Genomic DNA, 19,110 nt, shown 5'->3' on the forward strand with positions numbered 1-19,110 from the left:
TTAACAATGCGTTGATCGAAAAAATGTTTGAGGGCCCGGAGACCTTCGTCATTGGGAATGACAGTGTAAAGAGATGTTATATCCATGGTGAAAATAAGTTTGTTTTGGTCGAGGAAACTAAAGTCACGAAAAATTTCAAGTGCGTGTTGGCTGTCCTTAATGTAAGACGGTAGAGTTTTGACGATAGGTGCCATAATTTTGTCTAAATAGCTGGAAATAAGTTCAGTGGGACAACTGCAGGCAGAAACGATGGGTCGACCTGGGTTGTTAGATTTGTGGATTTTAGGTTAAAAGTAAATACACGAAGTTCTAGGAGTAGTAATGATGAGATTTTTAGCAGTGGCCAGCAATTCTTGTTTAGCTATGAGATCGTTAATCGTATTTTTGACAATGTTTTGGTTAATTAAAGTGAGATCTTTGTCGACTTTAGCATAAAAGGAGGTGTCGGAAAGTTGCCGCAAAGCTTCTTTTTGATAGAGGTCGGCCCGCCAAACAACAACTGCACCGCCTTTGTCGGCCGCCTTAATGACAATGTCTTTGCGTTTTTTTAGACTTTTTAGTGCCGACCACTCTTCCGTAGAAAGATTGGAAAATTTGGTGTGACGATTGAATTTAAGTTTGTTGATATCGTGGCGACATTTTTTGAGGAAAAAATCTAAAGATGAGAACTGGCCCTCTGGGGGAGTCCATTTAGACTTTCGAATCTGGAGTGTTTCGAAAGTATCTTTGTTAGAGGTGTTAGAATCATCCTCTTTGTCATGAAAAAAGGCTTTCAACTGAACGCGGCGAAGGAATTTTTCAACGTCTTGCTTAACTGAAAATTCGTCGGTTTTTTGTGATATGGGAACAAAATTTAAGCCTTTGCTGAGAACTGATTTTTCTGAATCGGAAAGTAGTAAATTTTCTGGAATGGTTCACAAAAAACCGACGAATTGTCATTGTCATTAAGGCGGCCGACAAAGGCGGTGCAGTTGTTGTTTGGCGGGCCGACCTCTATCAAAAAGAAGCTTTGCGGCAACTTTCCGACACCTCCTTTTATGCTAAAGTCGACAAAGATCTCACTTTAATTAACCAAAACATTGTCAAAAATACGATTAACGATCTCATAGCTAAACAAGAATTGCCGGCCACTGCTAAAAATCTCATCATTACTACTCCTAGAACTTCGTGTATTTACTTTTTACCTAAAATCCACAAATCTAACAACCCAGGTCGACCCATCGTATCTGCCTGCAGTTGTCCCACTGAACTTATTTCCAGCTATTTAGACAAAATTATGGCACCTATCGTCAAAACTCTACCGTCTTACATTAAGGACAGCCAACACGCACTTGAAATTTTTCGTGACTTTAGTTTCCTCGACCAAAACAAACTTATTTTCACCATGGATATAACATCTCTTTACACTGTCATTCCCAATGACGAAGGTCTCCGGGCCCTCAAACATTTTTTCGATCAACGCACTGTTAAGGAACCTAGCTCTGAAACACTACTCCGTCTGGCCGAACTAGTGCTCACACTCAATTGCTTTTCATTCGGTGGTAACTACTACAAACAAACTAATGGCGTGGCCATGGGTACTAAAATGGGACCCAGCTACGCCAATCTTTTTGTAGGTTTTATCGAACATCAATTTTTTAGCCAATACCACGGCCCAAAACCTCAACTCTACGGCCGCTACATTGACGATTGCATCGGCGCTACCTCCTCTACCAAAGAGGAGCTCACTCAATTTATAAGCGCCGTCAATTCCTTTCATCCGGCACTTAAATATACCTGGGAAATTTCCGACAATTCTTTGGCTTTTCTAGACATCAAAATTTCAATTGAAGGCAACGGCTTATGTACTAGTGTTTACTACAAACCTACAGATTCACATAGTTACTTGTTATATTCATCCTCACATCCATCACACGTCAAGAACTCCATACCCTTTTCACAGTTTCTCAGACTTCGTCGTTTATGTAGTGACGACTCTGATTTTTCCGAAAAATCAGAGGCAATGTGCCAGTTTTTCGATAAACGCGGCTATCCTGTTTCTGTCGTTCAAGCGGGCTACCACCGTGCCCAACAAATCGATCGACAGGCAGCACTACAAACGGCCGAGAAGGAGAACACGGATCGCATTCCTTTTACTCTTACATTTCACCCTCACAACCACGCAGTTAAATCTATCATTCTTAAAAATTTTAAATTACTCCAAAACAATTCAGAGACTGGCACTATCTTTTCGCAACCCCCACTTATTTCATTCAAACGTGACAAAAACATAGGCAACTTTTTAGTCAGGAGTTCATTTCAAACCAATGCCCAATCTGGAACTTTTAAATGCGCTCGCTCACGATGCAAAACTTGTCCTTTCATTCACAACGTAGAGAAAATATCGGGACCCAAAAGATCCATTAAGATCATTGATCACTTTACGTGTACCTCCGCCAATGTTATTTACTGCATAACCTGCACTTATTGCAATAAGTTATACATCGGCGAGACAGGAAGACGACTGGGTGACCGATTCCGAGAACACCTTCGCGATGTGGAAATAAATGACAAGGACGCATCCAAGCCAGTCGCTAGACACTTTAATCTTCCTTATCATTCTAAACAGCATATGGCAGTTTGCGGCCTTTCCTTACATCTAGGCAGTTCGGAAAGCCGTAAAACACTATAACAAAAATTTATATTTCAAATCGGCACCCTTAATCCCCACGGAATCAACGAGCGCTTTTCATTCAACTAATTTATTCCTGTTTTCTCGTCACCATATTCCCACCAATGGCGTAGCTCCACTTTCTACATATAAATCCATACACAACCCACAATTCCTCTAATCGCTCTGACGAAGGGCTAACGCTCGAAACGTCAGCTTTTTTACTCTTTACGGTGGCTAATTTACGTTTTCAACCCAGCTTCAACTATCGCACCCGCCTAGTTTGTTTTTTAATTTTTTTTTCTTTTTTCTGTTCGTGTTATCTTTTTTTCTGGAAATTTGTTTTCTTAAACAGTATATTTAAGCCACACTTATTATTTTTTTTATTGCAATTCTCTTTTAATCAGTCTCCGACTTTTCGTAAAACAAGTGGGGTAATGTAGTTTACCTTAGACTTGATTAATTAACAATTACTTTATTTCATTAAAGATTCTATACTATTCTATGTGAATATCTTTTCCAATTCAATAGTAGAGTCGCTCTTATACTGGCAACTTACATTGGCAAATTTAATACACAAATTAAGTGGCAAGCAATCAATGCTTGACCACTTCATCTGAAAATCTATTGATTCATTTATTGACTTAAAATCAACTCAGCAAAACATCTAGCACACGGTTGAATGGACAATTGTTCGTTCTGCGGAATCTGCCTCTGAAACTGAAAAGCCTTCCATCGCACTGCCATCATTTCTGTCTCCATTCGGTCGATGACCCCTCCCTTCACGTATACGAAGTCGTGCTTTGTGGTGCAAAAAATCGGGGTGTCGTTGTTAAATTCAAGATCTTTAGAAAAATGTGATTTTGGAGCTGGCAGGTGCACCGTCTGGCCCTCGAACATCAATAGTAAATCGTGCCACTGGATAATCTGTGAATTCCATCGGAAGTCGTTCAAGAAAATTACTTCTGCCTTTTCTGCACCGACCCAGGCGAAAGTGGATGTGGCGGGATTAGTAAAAGACTTGTAAATAGTGTTTAAAGGATTAAGTAGAAATGTCTTGCCTGTATTGGCAGGGCCCTTGATTAAAATGTTGCGAAATTTTCCCCTCCCCTGTTCTAGGAGATTTCTCACAGCTTCGGTAAAAACCGCAATTGGCACTTGGTTCCACGCAAGTAGCTGTTGAGCGCATACCACCCCCCGGCCGTCACACTCAGCGGTGCAAGGATCTTGCAGACATTTTTCCAAGATCTGAAGTCTTGTTAGTTTACTTCTTTGTAGCAGCTCATTCGCTTTCTCCATCTCCCAGGCTGTTGAAATACATTCCTCGACAACTCTGTTTCCCCTGTTCATGACGAACTCTGCTAGATCGGTCTTACCCTCAGCCTTCTGGGCGCTCGCTAGTGCGAGTAGCTCAGTTCGGTTTTGGATTTTCTTTTCAAGTATTATGTTTGACACTTCATAACAACTTAATCGTTTCGATCGCTTTCGCTTCACTGATGTCTTACTGACGTTTTTCCCCTTCATCCGAGAGCGGCCATCTTCTTGTTCTCTTTCTTCGCCCCCTTCGCCTTCCCCGCCACTTGTGCCGGTATCTGTTGCTGAATCACGAAGTTCTGCGATCGGCTGTCGTCGTTTTACTCGCGCCTGACTTGCGGCCATTGTTCTAGGTGGACCTGAGTTGCCCAAGTCTGGATGGCCAGCAGACTGGATGAAATCTTCATCTTCTTTGGTGGTGTACAACCATGCAGAATAGTAGTTGGCGTGCCGGTTAGAAAAGTGAACGTAAACACTCCACTTGTTCTTTAAATATTGCCAGATCGGTAGCCACCTCTTAATTTTGTTTAGTTTAATGACCATGTGATAATGCTTCCCCTGCCTTTTATGGTTTTCCTGGCAACAAGTCCACTGAATTAATTTAGTTTTGGGTCCCTCGCAATTCAAAACGGCCTCACAAACGGCATCTGCGAACGACTGTCTGTTCGGGAAAATACTTAGATCTGCTTGGCTATAGGTTATTAGGTACACGCTTCTCACTTTGGCTGGCTGCAATTGATCATCGGAACTTTCGGACTGTGAACTACTAGATACATACTGAGAGAGCAGCTCCATAGTTATGTTTCAACGAGCTTCGTTGACAAGTACTGATGAACAAAAATATTGAATCGTTACGGTACTTTTAATTTCCCGCGCAATAATTCGCAAAAGCATTCCTCAAACAGAATTGAAAGCCGAATTAGTTAGGGCGCGAACGTGACATTTTCACTTCGAATATGGCACTGATTTATGCATCTTTTGTTTCCATGTTAGTGCAGTATCTAAAAAGCTTAACATAACACATAATAAGTATCACTGAAAGCATTTTTCCCATCACGCCTAGGTATGTATTCACCGTAAGGTTTGCATTCTAATATAAAGTTTAACTTTTCCGCGTGCAACTGCTAGCTTAATCACCCCATTACCATATATAACACCTCCAGTCACGCTAGCAGGAATCTCAGACAATCTTGGACAGTATAAAATGGAACAATTAACCCCCATCCCCCCCTAGGCAATGATGAAGACGCGCGAAGAGCGAAGCGCGCCATTTTGGCATCATTGAAATGGGGGGGAGGGGTGGTCCAGATGTTCCATTTAATTTGTCCAAGATTGTATCCAGAGTCTGAATGTCACGGAACAATGGGAGTGGGTAATTAGACAACCATCTGTCAACTTGTTTAACGCGATTAAACACAGGTCTCTGACGCAGTCACACGCGTCATTTGTTTACGGTGTGCACTCTAAGTTAAGGTATTACCCAAGGGATATTTTCGGCAACAGGTAGAATATATAAGGATGAATTGTTAGGGTACTTTCGGAAAGAGCAGGGCACATGCTAAAGAACATTGTTTTTGCCAAAGAATATTTTACAACATGCCAGGGAGAAAAAGAATACCCGAGAAAGCCAAGGCTACAATAAGAGCGCTAAAAAGCACAACACCTCTCACGCTAGGTGAAATTGCTCTACGATGCAGAATTTCCAAAACAAGTGTGCAACGCATAGCAAACACAGAGGACAAAGTGCCAGTGAACCGTAGAAAGTTTTGTGCAAGGAAGAAAAAACTCACTCCAGAACAAGAGGCATTAATTCTTAGAAGTATAGTAGAATTGAGAGACCAAGAGGGCTCATTTTCCTCACGGCGTCTGATGGAGCGGACAAGAATTCATCATGTCACTGACCGAACCGTTAGGCGTTTACTAAATAGAAATGGTTACTTCTTCCTTCAGGCACGCAAAAAGGGACTAATGAGTCAGACAGACAAAGACCAGAGAGTGGCGTTTGCCCGAAAAATGCAAGCAGAATACTCCCCGAGTGTTTGGAAAGACTCCGTTGCTTTCTACTTGGATGGTGTCTCATTCGTGCACAAGACTAATCCACTGGACCAAGCACGCGCCCCGAAAGGGAGAGTATGGAGAAAAAGATCTGAAGGCCTCACACAGGGGTGCTTGGCAAAAGGCAGTAAATCTGGAACGGGAGGAAAAGTGGGCAAGTTCATTGTAGCAATAAGTCATGGCAAAGGAGTGCTTGTTTGTGAAAGATACGAAAAACTGGATGGAAACTATTTCGCATCTTTTATTGACCAGCATTTCAACGCAATGTTTGAACGATCATGCAAAGGATTGAGTCGACTGTGGCTACAAGACGGTGATCCTTCACAAAACAGCAAAGCAGCCCGTGAGGCTATGGCCCGTTGCCATTGTGAACTTTTAAAAATCCCACCGCGAAGTCCAGACTTGAATCCGATAGAGAACATATTCCACATTGCCTCTAAGAAGTTGGCGAAAGATGCGTTTGAAAAAGGCATAACGCGTGAATCATATGAACAGTTTTGTGAAAGGGTAAAAAGAACGATTTGTGGTATTTCACAACAACTGATAGATAGAACTATACAGTCAATGAGTTCGCGCGTGGCCGACATAATACGGAATAGTGGCGAAAGACTGAAATATTGAATCTTGAGATGTGTAGGGCACTTGAATTACGTTTAAATGATATTCTGACGTTTTTTCCACGGTTTACGGTATATTTCATTCGATTTAAAGCGCATTTATGACGGTTTTTAACGATTTATTACGATTTTTGGCTAATTTAAATAAAATATGAGTTAATGTTTGTTATTTATTTTCAAAGGTCGAAAAATATCACTAATTCTTGGCAGAGGTACTGTTGTCCTTGAAGTCTTAAATACCGTTGTATTAAAATACTGAACAGTTGACCGTTTTATCCTCTGATCAATAAAAAATCTGCAGAAATGTTGGAAGGTGACACCAGGGGTGGGGCATTTGCTCTCTTTCTTTGTCCCCACCCCGTGGCATTTAGACAGCTTATGTGTCTCCACCCCGGGGTATTTGACCATTTTTTTTTAAAAAATGCTTATGACCGGGGGTTAGCCGGGGGAGGGGGGGGGGAAGGGCACTGCTGGAATTGACTGATGCATAATGCGTGAAAGTTAGCTGGTATACTATAACCATTCTTAAATCTCGTCAATGGTGAGGGTGGAGGATATGAGATGAAAACGCCCTAAAGTTTATTGTTCATTTTACCTGGCAACCTTACTGACTGCCATCAAGGAAATTGTTCAGTCTTCATTGGTTTATGAAGCCTTTCCGTGGACACACATAAGCTTAAGGTGATTCCCTAGTTTTGCATTGCGCATTCCTACTGCGCACCATTTTTGAGTCATCAGCGCGCGCACATGAGTGCGCGCGCGTGCAAAATGTAACAGATTTCCCTCAAACTAAGCTCAATAGCGAGATAAATGCTCGTTTTCTCTTAAACGAGTACGGTGACCCCCACTTTTTAGTTTATAAATTCAATGAGAACAATATCCTAATTAACTGAGAAAAAAATTGGCAGAAATCTATGGCTACTTTTTTGGCAAATGAAATAAATGCTACAGATAGAGACGTACCGGTCCCAACAGAGGAAGTCCAAATTATGTTTCCTTTGAAGGATAAAAATATTAATTAATACTGCAGGGTATTTGAAGCCATTTTTTCTGGGACGTAGATGAATAAACAATCAATGAAAGTCGAACTCTGTGTGATATAACACGCCGCAGGCGGCAATGGAAAATAGTCGCGCTTATTTGTTGCGCGCGGAGATCACCAAAAGTCACCTTAATAACCGTATTTGTCAGCATTGTGGCGTGAAAACAAGCACGGTGACCCCCCCTTTTTATTACGTTTTTAATATCTCCTTGTCGTGTAACATCAACATACCAAGTTTCATCGGAAATCTATCGTGGGTTCTTTTACCAGGGAATCACCTTAAAACTAGGACATGGAATGATAAACGTCACGGACACCCATATCACTGTGACGCCTAAGGCTAACCATCAACGAAAAATGAATCACTGTTTTACCTCAACTGATTCAGCCGGTGGGGGTCGTTCAATTTTCACTCCACGAGGCATTTCTGTTCTATGGTCGTCGTCTACCTTACCTAGTGTTGTAAGGTTTGCAGGCTTCCGAACGCCATTTTGGTTTTTATGTCAGAGCCTGCGATATTTTTGGTAGATACGTGGTGTAGAAACAGTAGTTCGCGGAAAGCTCGATCTACATGTAACATGGCGGATGGTGGAGGAAGAGTCGTGCAAGAAGAGATTGGCAGAGATATGGTCGAAGGGCAACGAAAAATGTCTGAACCAGCACAACCTGCAAACAATCATCAAGCACAGAAAAGCGAAGCGTCAAAGAAATCATTGAAAAAGAAAGGTGGGTAGCTGAAATCAGCCCAAGTGTTTTCTATGATATTTTTGTGTGTTAATGTATAATATAAAAGAAACCTGTGAAGTTTTTCTTTGTTATGTAGCTATTGTTAGAGTTAGGGCCTACATATTATGTTGGCTTCTTTGTTTTCTTATACTGCGTGGCTGGTGAGTGTTTCGGGTTCTTACACTGAGTATGAGCCTTTTAGATATGCAATCTTAAATGTCTCCAATTTAAAAGACTACGCGGACGCGTTTTCTTTCGATGAAATTCACCGACCTGTTAGTGTAATTCAAGTATTAATATGTCCACAATATAACACGCCTTTTCTATGTTTTATACTCTGATAAAACATGGGTTTTTGACCAATCAGAGCGCGTGCAGGGTGCTATCTATATTTTAAAGCTTAATCATACATGTAAATACAATTCTCTCAAATGTGATTGGTGCATAAACTGCTGCATTGCAAAATGCGGAGAGTCAAAGAACTCATTGCAAAAGAAAGGTGGGCAGCTGAAATCAGCCAAGGTGTTTTTGCTATGTGTGTATAAAGTAATCTTAAAAGTGTTTAATTTCAAAGGTTTTGTCTGATTTGTCCTGAAATTGCACTGATGTTTAAGTGCAATTCAAGAATTTTTATGTTCACAAGTGTCCCTGTTGATAAGTTAATTTAAAGACATTTGTGCCAAAATTCCAAAATTCATGGCTACAAAATGAAAAAAAAGCAATGAAGATTTCCAGTCATGCAACTATTAAGCTTGCTGGATTATAGGGACAATGTGTACTAAAAGCATCTGCGGTCAAGTGTTGATTGATACCCTTTATCAACTGTCAATCAACACTCATTGGACATCTTGATCAACACTCAATGGACATCTTAATAAACACTCAATCAACAAACTTCTTGATCGACACCTGATAAGCACCCTGGTGGGGGTACCCCCTATAATGGCCTATATGGGAAGGCTCTGCCCGAAAGGGTACCTTTCTCAGGCCTCAGGTACAGTATGTAAAAGGGTAGGGATTTCACAAGTTGTGGTTTATGAAAGGGTAAGGAAATTGGTCATTTACATGTAGGTATTTAAAAGGGCCTTCAATTATAATATTTCGAATAGACTCCCCTTATGGCTGTATCAGTTTAATTATTAAGCACCACATGAAAATGAGAACAAGACTTCCTAAAAAAGGTACCATGGAGTTCCGATAGTAACGACCCCCCGAAAGTAGCAACCCCCCGAAATTAACGTCAATTTTTTGTGGCTGCTAGTAAATCCCGAAAGTAGCGATCCCCCGAAAGTAGCGATCCCCCGAAAGTAGCGACCCCCCCGAAAGTAGCGACCCCTCCCGAAAGTAGTGATCACCGCCAATAGTAAACAATGAGTTGACAGGCTTAACACGACTCCCGCTGTTTCGTGAGGTGACAAGTCTGTGACCTTTAGAGTTAAGCTCTAGCAAGGACATCTTTGAGAGATTTACCTTTCCTGTAGGAGATGAAAGGTGGTTCTCTGTATATTTCTCTCAGCAAATTGATTGATTCTCTGTTGTTACATTTGTATAAAGTAACAGGCCAAACGTTGGCCTCTTAGTAAATTGTGGCCTTCGATCTGCTCAAAGAAGGATTTTATTTTCTCAGTGGAGCCTATAGGTAGAATCTTTATGCCGTTGTGTTTGCTGGCTCTGTGGCAATTTAAGTTAAGTTAAGTTAACTGGCTCATTTATGTTGCAGCTATTAAATCGCTCGGATCAGTAGCCTTCTCTATTGTCGTGATCTTTTGTTTATTAGCCTGTGGTGACCTTATGGCTAATCTTTCATGATGTATATCACGAGCGTTTATCACGGGCGGTTATGCAAGTCTCAAATCCGAATTCTTTCAAGGCTATTATTGTAGTTTCTAAGAAGAGTGCACCTCCATTATTTTGTTGCATTGCTCGCATCCAACAGACGTTAGTTTTTTGTAACCGTCAGGTTACCGTGTTGGGATTCAACTCAAGGATGCTGTAATGATCTCGTTAGGCAAATGTATCAGGTTGTATTCTCAAACAAGACTCGAGTTTCGGTTCTTCAGCGAACCTCATCAGTTGTTTCTATGTTATGGGTCTCAGGAACGTTAGTCAGTGAAGACCGTTGACATTCCGTGAATAGTGAGCGTTTTGCTGTATTTATACCGGCGACATGTAAGGATCGAAAGTTCTGGTCTGTTATTGCTTGTTTATATTAACCAATAGGAATGTAGGGATTTTGATCCTAAAGCAGTTGTGTTTCTTATGAAGGTCGTTTATCTGCATTAAGGATGTAAAAATCTATTTTCTCGTGTCGAGAAAAGGTAACGGAATAGTGTTAATGTATCTGGAACTCTACGGTAGCGCTATTTGTAAACGATTTATGTTCCCCGAAAGTAACGACCCCCCGAAAATAACGACCCCCCTAAAGTTACGACCCCCAAAGGCTGCTAATTCCGAAAGTAACGAGGGTCGCTACTATCGGAACTCTACGGTATGTGAAGGGGGTACCTTTTTTCAATAAAAGGTACATAAAAGGGGTACATTTTCTGCCAAAATGATTTACAAAAGGGTAAGGGGTTGGACCTCGGGGCGGAGCCCCCCCCGTATCAAACTTTGTTAAGCATTCCCCTCCCCGGGATTGGCACTGCACAGACATTCACTCTATAGTTGGCACAGTACTGACTGACTTATATGTATCGACTGGTAATCAATGGTGTGTCTGAAAATTAGTTGACTCTTGACTGATTGTCGACCAACATGGCAAGCAAGTATCGATCAAGTGTCAACGGAGATGCCAATCAAGTGTCAACTGAGATGCCAATCAAGTGTCAATTGAGTGTTGATTGAGGATATCAATCGATACTCAACTGCAGATGCCATAATATGGTTACAACTTAAAGTGCACCTAACCCCAAAATAATTTTTTCGCTCAAATAAATCAATAATTGCAAATTAGTCTGTGACATCAAACCAGGAATAGACCCATGCCCCTTACTAGACCTAGTTTAAAAAGGCGGAGTGCGTTTCAAACAGTTGCAAAGATTTATTTAAGCGAAAAAAAATATTTTGGGGTTCGGTGCACTTTAAATCATGTGGTTATTCATCTTGTTTTTGTTGTAGTGGAAGTGTTGCTTAAAGCCGCTGGAGATGCCCCTATTATGGTGAAAAAGAAATGGGTAGTGGATGGATCAAAACAAGTGTCATATATTATAGAATTTATTAGGAAGTACATCAAATGCGAGCAACAAGACTCATTGGTGAGTTGACGAAGGATGGTCTTCTCATCATGTTCAAACCCGGGACCTTACAAATTGATCAAAATCAAATATCGAAAACCTAAGTGATCAATCAATATTACTTACAGTAGCCCTTATCAACTAAGTGAGAGATCTGTATGGGAGAATTTTAATTGAGGTCATGAGTATAGACTGAATGCAATGAGGTCTGTACTCAAAACTGAGGTCAAAATCTCCCATACAGACCGACTGAGCTCAGTTAATAAGATGTTTATTGTTTGGCACAAACAAGAGCAATAATTATTTGTTTAATGTAACTGGTTTGTAGTAACTGACATTTTGTTTGCAAATGGCTATGAGCCAAATGTAATTTTGCCAAAGTTTGTTCCTCTTCTTCACTTTTTTATCACCATTGTTAGATTAAAATAGCCAAATGATTTTGGATTTTAGTTTGCAACTTATTTCACTACAAAGCATTACCGGTCTGAATGCCGGTCTAGATGAGAAAATCTAGACCACTTTCAATATCAATTTCAGCCAATCAAATTCATGAATTTGTTAGTTACCAGTCCTTTTGATACAAAGCCATGTAAATGGAGGATATTTCATCCCCGTGCATGGATATGGATTTTATCTTCGAGTGTTCAGCTTGATATCTCACGAGTGAGCACAGGAAACGAGTGAGATATCGAGTTGAACACTGTCTAGAAGATACAATTCATACATGTATCCCCAAGTGGGCAAGTAATATTTTGTTTATTATATAAACACCAGTGAAAAAGGCACGATTTATTATGTAACCATAGTGACTGTGATCTCTTCACATGTGAAGATATAAAGTTTTTGTACGAAGCTCACTTGGTATTTCACTGGTGTTAATATAATGATATACACTTACGTAATGTATGGTCCCGAGGGAAACAGTTAGTTTTGTTGTCCCGAGAGTCCTGATGTTTCCCAAGACGAAGTCGAGGGAAAACAAAACTAACTAGTTTCCTGAGGGACCATACATTAAGTGTTTTGTTTTATATTTAGACTTTCATATAGCAAAAACAAAGAAACAAAGACAGCATGCAGGCAACAGCTGCGCAGTTGTATCCCAGTCGGGATATGTTTGAATTTGATCAGGGGCACGTGACCAAGAATCAGCCAATCACAGCGCTCATTTTGTTGAGTAAAAGTGTAGCTATATAACGATAATGGATATTATATGATAATAGTTATTATTCATCAACTGTTCAAAATAATCAGTAAACATTAATGATGATGAATGACTGCAATGATGCTGGCCAGAGACAAATATTGTTATTGATTGTGGTCAATTACGAGAGTGAAACTAGTATATTTACATCTCAGACTGGGAAAACCAATCCAGAATCAAATGAAAGTGATTGAAAACAGTCCTAGTTGAGAGGTGAAATTTCCCTTGATCTTGATAATAGGGCTGTAGCTTACAGTCCTTAACAACATCCACTTAAACAATCTCTTCTGTCACTTTTCTATTATTAATAGTCACTTCTGTACATCAGCCAGGAATTTTTCATCCCAACTACATGTATTTGCAAATCTATTTGTTTACTCTCATTGAAATCTATTAATTGTATGGTGTAGGTTGTAGAGAGGTTTCATTGCCCTCTTGGTGCTAATTCCTATACATCTTTCATTTCAGTTTGTTTACGTAGGTCAGTGCTTTGCACCAACTCCTGATCAGACATTACAGAACTTATATGATGTGAGTAGATCATATTATTTAAGAAATGGAAAACATTTAATTACCATGTTTCTATCAGGCTTTAGTATAAATAGAAAACTTAGGCAAACAAGTAACTGTCCAAGGAGAGCAAACATAGAGTTATTGTGCATGTAAGCCAGTCATGAGCTTGTTACTTGCAAAGGTGCTAGTGTGTAAATCAGTCCTAAGAATGTGCATGTTAAAACCTTTTGTGTGTAGAACTCTCTAAAGCCACAAGTCTAGTGGAATGTGTTGATTGTACAAGTGAAAATAATTTATCTTTTCAGTTGATGATTAGAATAAGTGAGTGACTTTACATTATTTCTTCAAAGTATCCTCTAAAAGAAGGAAAGCATGTTTTCTGTTTATATTTATCTCAAGTGTGGAAACACTTGAGAAATTAAAGTTAATTGGGAACATGTAAAAAAATTATATATGATGAAATTTTTATTTCTTTCATATGTTTGACTTGCAGTGCTTTGGAGCTGATGGAAAGTTAGTTCTTCATTACTGTAAGACGCAAGCATGGGGATAACAGAAAGTGTATAATTTATACCATAAAAATTCTAGTTGTTAAAGAATCATAACATTATAAATATAATTGTAGTAAATAATGTTTATCATTCTCTAGTTTTGAATTTCAACACTTGACCTCTTTTAGCCTAAACAAACAGCAAAGAAATGTCATTAATTTTCATAACTGTAGGGTTTTTTGTGAAGTAAAGTATACTGTAAATTTTTTTTAAATAATGTAGTTTTGTTTAGGTGATGGACCTTCAAGTGAAACTGCACCATATAACTTACTAGCCTTAAGTGCAGGCATATTTTGGGTGTGCGACTGCACATTTTCTTATTAAGGACATTGGCGCAAAAACTTTCTGAAAATTTTCTAAAAATGTTACCATTGACTGGTGGTGAGTTAGTGATGCCAGAAATGTAAAAGAAATGGGGGTCACCAACTTCGTTTTGGAGAGAACATGTGCGGAAGAAAACCGAAATCTGAGTAAATCGGGCTTGGTTGGAAGGCCACAGTGGCTGCAAGTCCCAAAATATTACAATTAGAGCTTTGAAGGGAAATGTTCTCTGCCAAATATGGTGTAAATGGATCTATTAAGCGAATTTAGTCAACTGGTGAGGCTCCTCAGAGAACAAGTTCGCATTTAGAGACCACAATTTCACACGCTTTGCAGCCGCATGATGGCAGGATTTGATGTCTCGCTGACAGAAATTGTGAATTTTTTTACCTTCCCACATTGATTTTTTGTTCATTTTTGGACAATGTGGAGATAATTGTAAATAAAATCTGTTTCTGAAAAGAAGAGTAGGGGTCACTGTGCATCCAAGATCGTTAATCCAAGTAAAGCTATAGCACTGGCCATCTGCCCTATCATTGTTTATTTTATTATTTAGCACACGTGCTTGATGCATGACATGGCATGTGAATTTGCGTGCGCAGTAAGGATGCGCAGAAACAATTAGCGCGAACGTCCTTAAGTTTGTAACTGTGGAGGTAGGGGCAAGGGAAAACTTGCTCCAATCTTCTACCAGTCAAGCATCCAATAACAATCTAAGATGGTGGCATAAAAAACCTGGTATGTCGAGCATTCTGGTACAAGAGAATGCCTGCTCTGCATCCAACTACCACCTCACAGCGAGACTTTGATTGTCAGTTGATGTGGTTAAGTCTTCCCTACAATACGTAATGAGGTGAATGTCAAACAATCTGTCAAAATAACAGAGTTCTGAATGTCAGTTGTCTTCTCTTTCACCCGGGAATTGGGCTGAGGGCAGGAGATGATGGACATTTCATGCTACAGAAATATCATTAGTGACAGTTTTTGTGTAAACTGAATAACATGTAAATATTTTAAATAGACCCTTCTCCAAAATGGCAGCCGAAAATTCAAATAAGCGAAAATTAACTAAAATCAAAAACGTATACCAGCACTAGAATGAACATCTTTACTTTAGTAACCCTGCCAATTTTCAGCATTTCAGGTGTAATATCAGCTGAGAAAATGTAAGTTGAAAATTGAGAAATTTATAGACGTTTGTATGACTGGGGGTATAATGCATACCCCGGGTATAATGCATACCCCCAGTCATACAAATGTCTGTACTTTTTTCAATTTTCAACTTACATTTTCTCAGCTGATAACTCACCTGAAATGCTGAAACTTTGCAGGGTTACTAAAGTAAAGGTGTTCTTTCTAGTGCTGGTATACGTTTTTAATATTGACCTATTTGAATTTTCGGCAGCCATTTTGGAGAAGGGTCTATCGGTGTTTTAATGATGTATCATCATTGTCTTTCAAAATAATGACATGAAAAAATAAGGAGACAGGGGGTTGTTAATTTGTAAACTGTACTGTCAAAAGGAGAATTCTCTGGTAACAGCATAGCATAGCATGATTGATTGGTAGTATCAAAATCATGCCTTTTTACAGTTCAGTGGAATGTACTGCTAAAATTTATGAAATGTTGACTTGCAGCACCATTTGACACACACTTTGTTCATACTACAGTTTTATGTTTGCTGCCATCAGTCATCTTAGCAGAACTCCCAGGAAAGAATAATAATAAAAGAAATCTTATTTATGTAATGCAGTTTGTTTGTTTGTTGCTCGTCATTGTAATGATGACCGACAGCAGCCAAAAATGCAATCATAAGTTAGGTTTTGAACTGCAGAGTTTGCACGATATTGTTAATTGCATTGCAGCTGGCTATTTACATCCCTTACTATCATGCCTTTGGGCAATAGAAAAAATAAACTCTGTAATGATATGGCCATCTGCCATGTCATTGTTCATTTTATTACTTAGCGCGCGCTCATGCATGACGTCTCATACTGCTGTTTTGGGAATGGCTGTCCTACAAAGGCGAAAAAGCATACGCGACAAGGTCGAAAGGTAGTATGGGTAAAGGGTTTAGGTTACTTGACTGAAGCCAGGAGCCCATCACCAGGATCCTGCAACTACCCCATATTCCTGTCACGGCGTTTTCACAGACCGATCTATTTTTAGTTTGAATTTATGTCGAATTCAGTTCCCCACAGGAACCTCAGTGACCAATTGCAATCATAAGCACGGACCAATGTTGACATGTCGACAATTTCACATGAAGCCGCATTGTTTTATCCTCACCGAAGCGTGCTCATGTAGACTGGAACTGGCCTGTTTCGCGGGAAAAATATCTAAAAATAGACTGGTCTGTAAAAATGCCCTTGCATTGGCTTATTATGGGAGTTGCAGGCTCCTAGTAATGGGCTCCTGCTGAAGCTCATGGTGTTTCAGCGTGACGGAAGAAAACAGCCCAGACATGTGTATTGATGCTGTCTCTCTCCTGAAATACTTAACCTCCATCAAGGAACACTAAACTGTGACTACCCATAATACCAATCGGTAATGTCGCGTACGCTTTTACATGTACGCTTTTATGCTTGAGTGTGGGACAACCTTTGTCGAAACAGCTGTATGAATTTGCATGCGCAGTAATGATGCTCGGAAACAATTAGGCCTGTTTTAGAAATCTTTGAGATATATGCTGGCTATCGTGAGTTGGCCAACTTCGCTCTTTTTTTTCTTTTCTGTGTATGAGTTTTGCGTAAGTTAGCGCACAGGCCTCCTAAGCTCAAAATACGTGGTGTATGCGAAAGCTTGTGTATATAGAGAATTCTATGGGGAAATCACCGATCGTAGAAAATTGCATAAATAACTATCTCATTTGAAATAAAGTTTTCCTACCTCAAATATGTCGCGAACTTGTCTCTTGAGCTGATTTTAAGCCATTCTGACGCCGTTTAGTGAAGTTATTTGAAATAGAGAGTTTTCCATTTGAGAATAGCTATCTCGTAAGATATTTGCAATAAAATGTTACCATAAAATTCCGCAGTAAACCCACAGGCCTGTGCTTGGTGACATATCAAAGAAGTTTCGAAACTAGGATTGCTCTATATTTGATGTATGCCAAGGGCTATCAAAACTATCAGGTTCTAGTAAAAACGTTTTACCTAAGGAAATTACAAACACTCATATATGAGTAAAGAGGGATAGGCTCCTACAGTTTTTGATACTAACAGGAGCCATAATATGTATCCACTGAGCTACGAGAACAAAATAACGGAGCTCAACTTCAGCCGTTACCATCTTATTAGCATTCCTTTCCTCTAAATTAAAGAAAATTTATTAGTTGAAAATAACCAATAGCTGGTCGTTCTCCCTTTCCGATCAATTGGCGCTTGAAGGGAAATATTACCGCAAAGCGTTAATTTCCATATTCTTATGTTTTTCTTTTCGAAGGTATTCGTTCTCACTAAACAAATCACCCCTACTGATGGCTATTTTGTTGTCCAATATCCCACTCATCCGAAGAACCCGTCTGCAGCAACAATGTATGTATTACTCTATTTATTTTTAGAAAACAGTCCTAATAAAATACTCGTGCATGCTAATTGGTTAAAGATCGTGTTTGTATGACACGATGGAGACTCAAAACTAGCGCGCGCTGTTGATGTAATAATGGCGTGAGCAAAGATAATTTACATTTTGATGATCAAAGTTAACAAGCTGTGTTTTTCGTCGCGGAGTTTTCTAAAAGAAATAGGAAACATGTTCTCCGTGTTTCTATCGAGTTATGCAAACACTCGTGAAACTGGGAGAACTCGAAAAAGCTGTGAAAATCTCGAGTCAGCTATCACGCATAGAAATCGAGAGCGAATAATCTAATTGTTTTTAGTATAATTTATAATGGTAATTGAACTGAGAGGAGTGCAATTTGGTCTGAAATCAGACGCATGATTTCAAAATTGAACGAGCGAGCAGTGCGAGTTCGATTTGAAATGACAAGTATGATTTCAGACCAAAATTGCACGACCCGAAGTTCAATTACCACTTAATTAGATCCATTTAGAAATCGCACAATTTAACAGCCTAAATACAAGAATTACAAGATTTTGGTATTGTCCTGATAATTAAATTCATCCATTTTCAACTTAATGAAGTTTTCGCAACAAAAGTTGCCAAATTTGCTAAACAATGACTTTTGTCTTTTATTTTCCTGTAATGTGATTGGTAAGTTTTAAAAAAAGCCTTGAAATCTGATTGGTTGTTTTGTTTTTCTGTGCCATTCTCATTAGCCGAGAAAAAAGATGCGATTTAGAGCAAAAGATAGTGCGATTTGGGAATAAATCGCACCGCTGAGAACCAAGCACATTGCAAGGATAACCAATGATTTCAAAATGGATGTAATAAATATAATAACCAAATCAATGCGCGCGCTCTGATTGGTCAATCAGCTGTGGGTTATTGTGCCGGCAAACCCATGGAAAAATCGCGCGTCTTCTGAATTATTATATGAAAGTAATGGACCACAAGTTTTCTATGGGTTATAGGCTGATAAACCACTTGGGATGTTAGTAGAACACTCGAAGAATTCGTAAACCACTCGCCTCGTGGTTTACAAATTCTTCTCGTGTTCTACCAACATCCCGCGTGGTTTATCAGCTTATAAACCATAGAAACTTGTGGTTTATTGCTTAAACATAAATCTATAAATCTACTAGTCGTTCAAATCTTTATTTAAAGCCTCGAAAATGACAAGAAGCGGCCTCTAGCGCTCACAGCTACGCTACTCACTATTTATCACAGAATAAATAGTGAGTAGCGTAGCCAATCAGAGAATGCCATTCGTGATAGAACGCTAGAAACACGGTACATACAGTTTTCCATTTGTAGTAAATATC

The 19,110-nt window shown here is 39.5% G+C and overlaps 3 protein-coding genes across 3 annotated transcripts in view; 2 read left to right on the forward strand and 1 right to left on the reverse strand.

Annotated features, from left to right (window-relative positions):
- The window catches only part of LOC149043664 (uncharacterized), a 203,361-nt gene that overhangs the window by 52,694 nt on the left and 131,557 nt on the right, over nt 1-19,110 (forward strand). The gene's annotated exons all lie outside the window — the stretch shown is intronic.
- LOC149043665 (uncharacterized) overlaps nt 1-19,110 on the forward strand; it is a 191,601-nt gene that overhangs the window by 49,031 nt on the left and 123,460 nt on the right. The window lies entirely within an intron of this gene.
- LOC113683765 (uncharacterized) lies at nt 3,120-4,759 on the reverse strand. Its single transcript, XM_027201048.2, has one exon. The coding sequence runs from the start codon at nt 4,757-4,759 to the stop codon at nt 3,287-3,289; it is 1,473 nt and encodes a 490-aa protein (XP_027056849.2). The 3' UTR covers nt 3,120-3,286.

The sequence above is a fragment of the Pocillopora damicornis genome, chromosome 6, assembly GCF_964200805.1.
Source record: "Pocillopora damicornis chromosome 6, jaPocDami1.2, whole genome shotgun sequence".
Lineage (NCBI taxonomy): Eukaryota > Metazoa > Cnidaria > Anthozoa > Scleractinia > Pocilloporidae > Pocillopora > Pocillopora damicornis.